A 12,501-nucleotide genomic window follows, 5' to 3' on the forward strand; every position below is an offset into this window, starting at 1 on the left:
CAGAACCTTTTGCTGTAGGCAAGGGCTAGCCTGCCACCTTGATACTAGTAGAGATCTTGAATATCTCAAGATTAGGAGCCTGGGAAGCATGTCGTATGTGTATACGCATACATGCCTGCAGAGAGCCACTGTGACCAGAGGTTTCCCATAGGTTTGCTGCTTTTGTGAACCGAGTTAAACACTGTTGCCAAGAAAGTTGAATCTGTTTTGTGGAGCTCTACCTGCTGCAAAAATCCTGCCTAGATCCTCATGTCTTTTTCCCAAAAAAATTGTGATTCGTTTTGTTTTGTGGCCCCACAAAGTTTGTGTCATGATTCCAAGGAAACACTCATTATTCTTACATGCTCCAAAGAAACTTTCTTTTATCAAATCCACAGCATTGCACAGCCCAGCTGTGACTGGCTTTTAATTCAGTGTGTGAACTGTGTTGCTAAAATATCCATATTAAGTGACATTAAAGTTCTGTCAGAAACATCTGGTCTGTGGCCCCTCATCCACACTGATAAAGCCATCATTTGAGGCTACAGTGAATTGCAAGCAGAAATGTCTGCAACCAACTTAGTTTGCCATTGGTTAACGGAGCTTATGTTTGGGGATGGCCTTCCAAGCTGTTGTATAAAATCAGTTTATACCAAGAGAAATAGCCGCACGGTGGGGAATAAAGGATAATCCTATCTAGTTCTGACCTGACAGAATGTTATGATGATGGATTGGTTGAAATCTGAGTTTCATATTCTCCTTTTATAAATACAGAAGTCTAACGGCGGAGGATCAGATTGCTCTGTTGAAATCCAGTGCCATTGAAGTGATAATGCTCCGTTCCAATCAGTCATTCTCCCTGGAGGATATGTCCTGGACTTGCGGCAGCAATGACTTCAAATACCAAGTCAGTGATGTCACTCAAGGTATGGCCTGTATGGTAAAGCAGAAGATAGCCCTGGAGCAGCCACCTTGTGCCAACTCTTATTTTCTTTCAGTACTATTAAATACTTCTTAAGATGTATAGAAAATGTGTCCCAAACCTACATAAGGTCAAAGCAAATCACAGGGGCACACAGTATTTTATGAGTTATTTTACACAGCTGGTAATATTAGAAAGGAATTATGACAGTGGTGTATCTGAGAATGAGAATTGGGTTTATCCTTTGTTTGATAATGTACAGCCTATTTATAACATAATGAAAAATGTACTGACTTACTCCTTGGCAGTTAATCCTGATTTGCCATCTCCCCTGTGTTGCATAGAGGTTTTGTGCAGCACCTTGTGGTTGCAGCAGGTATGACTGACTTCTTGCACAATCACCATTCTTATATTGCCTGCCCTTAGAAATACCTCCAAATTTCCTTGGGAGTGTTTTAGGAGGCCCCAAAACACTGAGGACAAGAGAGGAGTCCATAAGAGCTCTCTAGTTTGCCACCAAGGGTGTATAAATGCAGTGTTCCCAGATCATTTGTCCTTGTCTCCACCCAGCTCCGTGTACTGAAACACAGCTGTTGCAGGGGAAGCTTGCAGTGTTTTCTTCAAGAAAGGAAGAGGGGGGAGGGGAAAGGGGAGGAGCCCCAGGGCAAGGCAGGAGATCCCAGATTTGTCACTGCTGGTAACCCTCCTCAGCTGCAGCCAAGCAAGGAAGTACCTGCATAGACTACCTTAAAAAGAGGGTAGTGTGAGGTGGCTTAAGTTCAGAGAGGAAGAGAGGTTTTTATTTGCCCAAACCCAAAACATTGGAAAGAAAGACATTTGATGGTGTGAGCTGCAGCTCCTAAAAGTTGAAGTCTTTTAAGAAAATGTGTTAGTTTTTTTTTTTTAAAAAAAAGATGCTTCCAGGCTTCTCTCTCTCTGGTTGTTGTTGTTGTTTTGCTGCACCACAGAGACTCTTGTGAGAGCTGGGTGGTACCCAGTAGAAAAAAAAAGGAAGGCTTAGCAATTTTAGAGGAAGGAAGGGCTGTGGGCCAGATAAAATAAAGCTCACTCTACTATACATGCAAACGTATCTTCAAGTTCTTCCAGTGAAATGTTCTTTTTATCACTATGAATAATAAATTGGGATGAGGAGGTGGATTGCCTAATGGGCTCAGATTGCCAAGCTGGCTGATGTTTCATGAAGTTGCAAACTTGAGAATTCAGTTTCTGTGGCAACCATCTGACCAAGATGGAGAGGAACAGGAAGTTGAAAAAGTAATCATATAAATGGCACGATTGCACCACCTGAAGGGCGAATCCCGTGTAAGTTAAGTTTGCCAAAGGCCCAGTTTTAATAAATCATGGATGTTGTTATTCCGGTTGTTTGGTTTCTTTGAGCATTCTGCTCACCTTAGGGATGACAACTCAACGGATGACACACTTAGAATTGGGTGCATTGGAAGGAAAATCCAGGGCCAAGATTTATGCTTACATTTGTTATTTCCCCTGTTTTAGACTAGCTGGTAATTAGTAATCTAGTGCCTGCCTCTCAAAAGTTGCTTTGTTTCTGTTTCAGCTGGCCACAGCCTAGACTTACTGGAGCCCCTCATCAAATTTCAAATTAGTCTGAAGAAACTGAACCTGCATGAAGAAGAACATGTGCTCCTAATGGCCATTTGCATCCTTTCTCCTGGTGAGGAAAACTTTAGTGTAGCAGGCTGCATTTCAGCTGTCTTAAAATATTATCAGTAAACTATGTTATCATACTTTACATGTCCCTGTATTAAAGGTTTGGTAGTAAATAACATAAATGGAGTGTACATATATAAAAAAACTAAGCATCTTTCTGACCAAATGAAGGTGCTGGATGTTCCTCAGTGTAAGAAGCAAGCTACTGAACAAATGACCATCTATAGAAAATTAATTTTTGCAATCTCTTCCACAGCATAAAGTGAAGGGATTATTTTCAAGGAATTCGATCTATTTTGGAGTAATTCTAAATGGCCAATCTGTCCTGGTCCTTTTGGATCTACTTTATAATAGGCCTTGGCTAAATTCAGACTATTTTGATTGTTTTCAGATACATTCAAACATCATGATGTTCTGAGCTTATAGTGATATTCAATGCTTGCTGTTTCCGAGCAGAAGTGTTATATCCACCTAACTACTGCATCAATACTATTTTTATGTGCCATGTCTTCATGACATTTCCTGTCTCATCCCTAGCCCATAACTGAAGCAACTTAGTTACCTTTAGCTACTCTGGTCTTAAACTAGTGTTTTCTCTTTTCTTTCCACATGTTTTGTTGTGGATACTGTCTAGCATGCTTCATTGGTGATATACCTGACAGGGTAGAGTTTGCACAGCTCCTATTGGTCCAGCTATTCTAGATGTGCTCCCTCTGTACTGGGCACTAAGCACTGCCATCTGGGGCCATTTGACTTACAGGAAAAACTAGAAACATGGCTTTCACTGATACATCTGCCTAGATAAGGCTTCTGATCATTTTCTAAAATGCTTCTTATGTCTAATGAGGCCTCCTATATTGTCTGTCAGGTTTAGAGTTCTTCTAAAACAATACTAAGCCTATTTTTAAACACAAGTTTACCAGTATTTTGAAATAATGCTTGGCCTGCGTTTAAAAACAGGACTAGCCCTCTCTCCAGAGCACTAGATCAGAGGTGAACAGAGGTGAACATTTAATTTTAATGGAAAAAGAGAGCAGCCTGTACAATCTGCACGTTGCTAGTTCTATCATTACTGAGTGCAGTACGGGTTTCTGCTGCTTTTGTTGACATGAAGTTTTAGGTGACTATACTTTTTGTTGTGTTACTTTTAGGGAGTGGTTTTAGCTGCCCCATTTTGCCTATTCCATTGACTACTTTGGAGTGTTACTAGCCACAGCCATTCACACCCATTCCTCTGTGACATTAGTTACTGGAATTCATGGTTATTGATAGTTGCTTCTCACCTCACCTTGTGCCCCTTTTCTACCTGTCAGGCAGGCTATGTTCAACCTATTTCACAACACTGAAAAGCAGCACCTCTTCATCAGTTTGCAGGAAATGGTTCTAATTTGGGAATAGTCTATTTGCTGAAATTATTATATCTCTATCCCTTCTTGTCAATACTTTTTGTTTTTAAACAGAGCCAATCTTCCTTGGAAGAATTACTTTTGGTTGAGGCAGATCCCAAATAGAGTGACATATAAGTCAGAGGATGGGGGGTGGGGGTGGGGGGAAACCTGAGACAAGTGTAGCTGTTTTGCATGGTATTAAAGCAGCTGTGGAATTAAAAACCTATGACCTTCTGGCATCGTGTCAATGGGAGACTTTCCCCAGATTAAACAGGCAAGGAGCTTTGATGTCAGAATACTCTCTAAATACCAGCAAAGCATGGACTTCTCTCCCTCCCTCCCTCTCTCTCCCTAAGGCAGAGAGATTAGGAGATGACTAAACAGAGTGAGCTGACATAGACTGTGAGTATCAGGAAACGTCTTGCCTAGTCGGCAGTGACTTCTGACAGTACGTGCTATGATAGACATATTTGAGAAGTTGCTTAAACCCTACATGAAGAAAATGAAAAGTGTGGTTAATGCTTCTCTAAAATGAGTCAATATAGCCCTCAAGTGCACAACCACGCAAAAAGTACCAGATCACTTTTTATGACAACAATTGGGTGATTTCAGAGATCAGACAGAAAAGGGCCTTGGTAACTCAAAGGTTCCAAATAACTTGAATCTGCATGTTTATGAAAGTAATCAAATTATAACTGAACATCATTTTTCATCATGTGAATAGATGGAGAGGCTAAACATACGGTGTATAGATGGAGTTTATTGAATCTAAATAGAATGATATGTCTGCCAAATAAGAAAAGGAAGAGTGCATTCCCCCCTGACAGATTACATCCTTGCCCAGAGCCAGACTTCAACTAAATTGAATATACAGTCTGCGGAGATTCAGCTGATATTTCTGTTTAGAATCTGATTAACTCTTCTAGCAACCTGCCACACGGATGAGTAAAAAGATGTTAAATTGGAATGACTTAAGAAAAGGTTGCTGTAACCTACTTGTGATAAGCAGGGCGAAATAAGAGTGAAAGGATGAAGTAGGTTTAAGGATGACAAATGACTAAAATAATAGGAAATTTTCCTGTATTAACAAAGATCCCCGAAGACCTGTTCAAATGCCACTCCCTAAGCATCAAATAAAAAGAAGGTTGGTGCACAGCCTTGGTTAGAGACCGAGCCTAGAAGTCTGCAATATGGCTTAGTACAATGAGCAGGAATTTGTTCACAAAGATCTGGCACTTATCGAAACTATTTGTGGCAATTCAACTCAAATCCCTAACACAATGTGGATTGTTAGAAATGTTTGCCATTCAGTTTGTGTCAAGCATCTTTCCAACCAATGAAAACTAGTGTGAGGTAAAGTGCCCTTTCCAGAAGTGTGTTGGTTAACAATTTAATGGCCAAGTGGTTCTGAAATTACTCTTTAGGGATATAGACTGCTGGTTTGTCAAAAAGAAAGGACAAAATGCTTGCTGAAAACTTGAATTGTGAGATGATTTGTTATAAAGCACGCTACTAGTGGAGAATTTTGAGCAGAGGATACTAATTGGCTTGCTGAATAGAGAAAGGTACCTTGAGAATTTTTGTTCAATATATTTGCTATGTGTCAATGTGGGAACTAAACATTCAACTCATGACTATGATACTGAAGGAAGCTAGTTATTTGTCAGAAACTATATTTCTTGAATGGCGTTAGAACAGACCTGGGGGTTTTATGGCAAACGGGCCACATCTGTCCCTTTGTCTGTCCCTGCCCTGCCTATGATGGTGAAGGGGTAGCAGTGTGTCTGTGCGCTTAGAAGATGCTATAATTTATTAGTGGGAAAGTGACTTGTCAACATATCCTACAAAGTAGTCTTTGACTTATCACAGTTCAAAGTTACAGTGGCACTGAAAAAAAGTGATTTATGACTATTTTTCACAGTTATGACTTTTGCAGCATCCCCATGACCATGTGATCAAAATTCAAATGCTTTGGCAGTTGGTTCATATTGATAACCATTGCTGTGTTCCACGGTCATATGATCCCCCTTGCAACCTTTGACAAGCAGAGTCAGTAGAGAAGCCAGATTTACTTAACATCCGGGTTACTAATTTATCAACTGCAGTAATTCACTTAACAACTGAGGCAAGAAAGGTTGTAAAATGGGGCAAGACTCACTTAACAAATGCCTCATTTAACAACAGAAATTCTGGGTTCTATTGTGGTCGTAAGTCAAGGACTACCTGTATTTAAGAAAGTTTTCTCCTGTTTGTTGTGCTATGCTCCCTCTTGCATTTGTTTGCATTTGCTAGTTACAATTGAAGATATGGGAAGCACTGGGCAGGGTTTGGGTTAAGGTTTGTGATGTTTTAGAAGAACAGTAGGACTCAATGTCTCGAAATTACAGGTCACCAACAGAGAGACAGTTCCCCTTATATGAAGGCCAGGGGTGTGCTGACATCTGGAACAGCCCTGGCAATACTTTTAGAATGATGGCATATGCCACTCTCCTCTATGGGCATCAATCCTCTTTAATGGACTGAAGGCGGTAAGAAAAAAAGGCAGAATAATGGGGGAAAGTTACAAATTAACTACCTGTAGTATACCATACAGAACAATTGCAAAAGATTTTCTTTGTTTAAAAACATCCTTACCTGCACTGCCTTCTCGGTTTCTTTGTTTTTATGATTAATATCTGATCATCATGCGTACCTGGTATAAGAGTTAACTATTTCTGACCCAAGCCTATTTCTGCTTGACCCAAAATGCTAAGGAAATTAAAGCAATGTCTTACTCATTAAATGGATGGTTTGTCTCAAGCAGACACAAGAAACCCATTAATTTCATATACCTCAACAGCATCCCCTTTGAGAACTTTTGGTAGAAAATTCCAGTGATTGAGCAAAAAAAAAAAGTAGTACATTCTCCTATCCCAAAAAAGTTGTGTCTTTCTTTCTGAGCATGACAACAAGTAACAGAGGGTTAGAGATAAGAAGTTGAAGACAGTTTGTGATCACATAAGCCACATGAGCTGCATAGATCAGGTCTGTGGCTTATGCAAACTTCAGTTTTATTTTTAATGCCAAAAACATCTTTAAAAGGTTCAAGCTGTCTCATAGTTGAAATATTTAAAGAAAAAGTCTGTCTCTCCTCCAACAATTGCTGCTTTATTTCCATTTTTTAAACATATAACCTATGCCACATTGATACCTTGTCTTAAGGTTTTCCAATATCTCTGAAACTTTTTTTTTTATGCTTCCTTTTCTGATTCTGACACATGACATGGAATGTGGATACAAGGGCAAACTCGGAATTATTTTGAATGAGTTCAACTTGTGACTCTAGGGTTGGAGGGGAAGAATTAAGGGAATGCATAGAAACTACTATTAGGAGAGGTGGGGAAATGGAATTAAGTAACAGTGGAGCACATACAGGCCCTGTCATGTGTGCTACTGCCTGCCTCCATCACGTACAAATGTGTGATGTGTTTTGTTTCCTAGATCGCCCTGGTGTTCAGGACACAGCTCTGGTGGAGTCCATCCAGGACCGTCTTTCACAAATCCTGCAGACGTATATTCTTTGCCGACACCCTCCTCCGGGCAACCACTTGCTCTATCCCAAAATGATCCAAAAACTCACAGACTTAAGGAGCCTGAACGAGGAGCATTCCAAGCAATATCGCTGCCTCTCCTTCTTGCCTGAACATAGCATGCAGCTCACTCCACTGGTCCTTGAAGTCTTTGGCAATGAAATCTCCTGAGTCACCACTGAGGAAAAAGCACATGGAAATCAAGAGTGTGTGTGGGGGTGTCAGCCTAGCTTTCTACTGGCTACAAACGAAAGTTTTTACCCCCACGTGAGATTATGCATATTCTGTCAGTGAGAATTTTGATTTCTTCTCCCACCCCCCATGCTACCTGAAGAGCCACATTCTTGATATACATTTCCAGTCTCTCTGAGGAACAACCTGATTCGTCTTACTCCACCTGCCCTTCAAAACTGAATGGCTTTCTCTCTTGCTACTTTGCAGTGATGAAAGGCAGCAGTTGAAACATGGCCTTAGAAAGATACCAATTGTGTAAGAGCGCCCACAGAGAATGAGTGGAATGAAAAATGGAATTTGGATATTCTCCTTTCTATAGGCTAGTAAAAGCTTTCAGTCCTGGATTATTGTAATACACAGAGATATCGAAGTGCTCATTTTTATTGAATATAAGCTTATAATTTCCTGCCAAATACCAACAGTCACTTTAGCAGTGAAAAGGGCAGCATATAAATTTAATACATAAATTTAATTAATAAATAAGATGCTTCAACAGCAGCAAAACTTCTGTTTATTAGCCAAATGAGGAATAGAAGAAAGATTTGTTAGAATAAATAATCATCATCTTGGGTTTTGGTTTTTTTTTTAAATGCAATTTGTCAAATGCATAGAAATATGCCAGCACTTTTAAAGCTCTTAATAATTTATAATAGGAACTGGAAGACTTTGGCTTTAATCATACACTCCTTGGTGGGGAATACGGGCACGTTCTTAAAAACCAGACTCCTGCCAGAATCTCTGCACTATTATAACCATGGCTATGTTTGCTGCTTTCAGCCTTAAACAGTGTCTGACACTACTAATTACTAAGAGTTGATGAGGAATAATCCAGAAGTATAATACTGACATTCTATCCAAGAATGCTTGGTTTGTTCAGAAAAATTGTATAGTAGCACTTTTTAATGGATTGTAGAAAGGATTCCTATGATCAGATTAAATCATATACAAAGCAGCTTAATTATCTGATACAGAATAAGCAATTTTCAGTTGTTTCCAATTTGGGGCTATGATGTTTGAGTCAGTTCTTAAGTCAACCTCAGGAGGCTGAAACTAATTTATTTTTGATACTGGTAAAATGTTTACTCTAAGTTTGACAACCTCTAGGCTACTTGATTTCTAGAAAAATTAAGTATATATGAGCCATTTGTTGACAAAGAAAAGATCTTGTCATCAATAATGACTTCACCAAGAATATGTGTGGTTTAGGTAGCTTTTGTTGCATTGGTCCCAAATAATATGAAATAATATGTGGACCAATTTCTGTTTGATGAAGGAATCTACAAACATTTGGGTGAGAGATTTATTAAGACTGCACCATTAAAAATGAGTTAATTGTCAGTTTGAAAGAGAAAACATGATTTATAGCTTTATGTTCTGCTAAAACTTAGGTTGTAGAATATATTGCTTACTTCAAAGACACATTGAACATTCACCATTGTGTCGTTCTGTTTGATTTTAATTCTTGGTGATAATAGCAGTTTGCACACTCTACATCGCTATATATTTTAATCTATCAGGTAAAATAATTATTCTTCACAGACAGAAACAGATTAGACAAGCATTTTTTTAAAAAGATTGTGCTGGTTAGATTTTACAGATGATATAAGAAGGCAGAGATTTGGATTGAAATCTGCCTTGTGCTCACTAGGTGTCAGTAGGGTAATAGACTAAACCTGTAATTCTTGTGAAAGTGCCTTGAGTTTGCTGCAAAGCAATTTATCTTTTTCTAGAATGATTAGATTGTTTTACTCTGAAATTAGCCTAAATTACTGGGATTGGAAGATTTCATCAAAGCCTTAACTTCCTTCTGTACTTCTCTGAGAGTTGGCACAAAGGCAGCCCACCCACATGCAATAAGTCCCTGTGGTTGGATGTGTGTGAGCATATGTGTGTAGGTACCCCTCCTTCAGCTAGCTTCTTTTGCAGGGAGAGCATATTAAAGCTTGAACCTTCGCAACCCAAAATACATTGGATTTTTTCATTATCCAGGCTAATCATTTTAGATATAGCATCTCCATTTTAAAACCTTGCTCCTTCAACTGCAGAAATGCATCATCGCTTCAGTGAACCCTCCTTAGCTTTGGTCACTTGAATGGGCTTTTTAATCAATATTTGTACTTCATCTCAGCATCTAAGCTGATAAATAACTTTAAAGATAGGGTGATCTTATGTTTCCACCATATGCTTGAGTCAAGAACACTTTTAAAAGTGAAAATCACCTCAGCAAATACATAGTTAGAATCACAGAAGGGGGTGAGGGCAAATTTGAACTCGTTGGTGGTATCAAGTATTGAGAGACTTTTAGAAGAAAATTCAGGTACTCAATATGGAATGCACGATATACGCATTGCTAATTTGTCCACTATTTAAGCTGCTAGAACAATAAGCATGCTAATTCGCTATAAGGGGGTGTTTGTTTCTGTATCTTAAGAGACACTTTTGTCATTTTTTTCATGGTGAGAACAATAACAAGATCTTATAGGTGTTGCAGTCATGGATGTATGAGTTGGAATTCATCCCATATCAGGAAAATCTCCATGCCGAGAAGGGGGAGGGGAGGAAGAGGAGGAGGAGGATAATACTTAAAGCTTTTCTGCCTAGGAGAGGGGTGGAATTAATCACCCTCTCAAATTCTGTGCCCTCAACTGAATACAGCAATGTTTGAACATCATGCTTGTTACAAGCCAATCAGGTTACTATAATGAACCAGGCTATTTAGTATAGGTTGAAACTATTTCATGTGAATTTGTTGTAAAGGCTTTAATAACAATGACATTTGAATCAAAGCTGCTCTGTTCTGAAAGATGTTTAGGGCTCTTTTTCCACCTCTGCATGTAAAAGCCAAACCTGTACAGTTAGAGAAAGGTAGCTTACTAGATGAGAAACACAAATCATCTCCATTTTGTTGCCTTATGTAATAAATCGTCATGCACTTTATAAAATTCAATATAATGATTTAAAGAGATATATATTTTAATTATAGTGATGATGGTGGTGGTGATGATGATGAATGATGGAAATTTAGAGATGAATGCTATCTTTTTATTCCTCTGTACATCTTTTGGCTTTTTTTCTAACAAATAAAGATCTAATATTTAAATATAATATTCCAGAGCTTTAATAATAAAGAATGATTAAATACTGTTTTGCAGTTTTAAATGTGATGCTTGGTTACCTTATTAATAAAAAATGAAGAAAACCTTTTGAGTGATTAACTTGATATGTTTCTTCAGAAATGAATCATTTAAGTCCCCTGGGATTTATTTCTATGTAACACTGATATGAGCCTCTCTTTCAATGAGGAAAATCTTAACAATTAGATCAGGGCTGTCAAACTCGCAGCCCGGATACATCACACACTGGCCACGTCCATGCCTGGTTTAGCGAAGGGGAAAAAAAGTCCCAATACGTCATGTGACACCGCCTCCACGATGTAAGTTTGACACCCCTGGATTAGAGGATTGAAAATTACATCAGTTGGGACCCTAAAAACTTCCTAAAATACAAATGTGAATCATTAGTGATGCAGTTGCTTTAAAAGTTTAATGGTGCGGCATAAACTATTTCTAAATGTTAACTAGCATGAGGAATAAGATGGCACCTTGAAGTTAATGGGTCAAGCTCTCCAGAACTAGATGTCGAGACTGCATGCCTCTTACTGCCACTTCACTCCCTTCATGAAACTACTGGAGGAAGTAATTTAGAGATTTGGGTGAAGCATCAATGGCTTTATCTTCACATCCTGCTGCCCATAGCATGAAGATGCTCCACTAATCATTTTTTAAAGAATATTTCCACGTGATGCTGCATTTACTTCTTCTTTTGCCAGAGGCAGCTTAAATTAACCTTTCAGCTGTTCTGGTTTTACAAGGACTCCTTGTAGTCTTGGCTATCTACAGAATGTACAATGCCTTACAGGTAGTGAATTGACGACAGTCAAAGGTTTGAAAATGCCCAACTCCTTCACACACACCTCCTCTCCTCCTCCTTGAATGCTGGCCAGTGCTCTCTGACCCTTTTAGCTTGGAGTGCACATACTTTCCTATAAGCAATATTAGAAATTCAGCCTAAAGCAGTCCAGCAAGTGGAATTCATAACCTTGGCTACAAGTGGTAACAAGTGAAAGCATTTAGCAAAAGTGGTAAAAACAGAAATGCCAGATAGCCAGTGTGCTGGGGAACATCACCCATAGGGAAAATATGCAGAGGAAATATGATCTTATTTATAGCAATATCAATAGCATTTAGACTTATTTACCGCTTCACAGTGCTTTACAGCCCTCTCTAAGCTGTTTACAGAGTCAGCCTATTGCCCCCAACAATTTGGGTCCTCATTTTATCCACCTCGGAAGGATGGAAGGCTGAGTCAACCTTGAACCTGGTGGGATTTGAATTGCCAAATTGCAGTTTATACTCCACCTTTATTAAATATATTCTCATGCATTAATGTTAACCCTATCAATAAGGTTAACCTTGACTGTAATGCTTAATTGCACTCTGTTCCTTAAAAGTAAATGGCTTGGGATGGGAGCAGAAGTGGGGCCTTTAAAGTCTCAGTTCACTTTTTGAATATTTTCACTGGCTTCGATGACTTTTTAAAAACATTTTTTAATTTTTGTTATTCAGTTGCTCAGGGCAACCAGGAGAGTACTCCCTGAAAACATCCCTGTGAACTAAATTAGGCTGGAGTGGAAGTCTATCTCCAGTAATGTACAGACTTT

At 38.9% G+C, this 12,501-nt stretch overlaps 1 protein-coding gene across 4 annotated transcripts in view; it reads left to right on the forward strand.

Moving 5' to 3' along the window:
- Positions 1-10,980, forward strand: part of VDR (vitamin D receptor) — a 96,202-nt gene extending 85,222 nt beyond the window's left edge. For all 4 annotated transcript variants that reach the window (XM_087956362.1, XM_026677317.2, XM_026677318.2 and 1 more), the window contains 3 exons: positions 754-905; positions 2,478-2,594; positions 7,459-10,980. In XM_087956362.1, the coding sequence (XP_087812488.1) occupies positions 754-905; positions 2,478-2,594; positions 7,459-7,718 (529 nt within the window). In that variant the 3' untranslated portion in view covers positions 7,719-10,980. The remainder of the gene's footprint in view (positions 1-753; positions 906-2,477; positions 2,595-7,458) is intronic.
- Positions 10,981-12,501: the final 1,521 nt, after the last annotated feature.

This window comes from Notechis scutatus, chromosome 2 (assembly GCF_049901735.1).
Source record: "Notechis scutatus isolate UNSWTSFEM ecotype Mainland chromosome 2, rNotScu1.2, whole genome shotgun sequence".
NCBI classification, from domain to species: Eukaryota; Metazoa; Chordata; class Lepidosauria; order Squamata; family Elapidae; genus Notechis; species Notechis scutatus.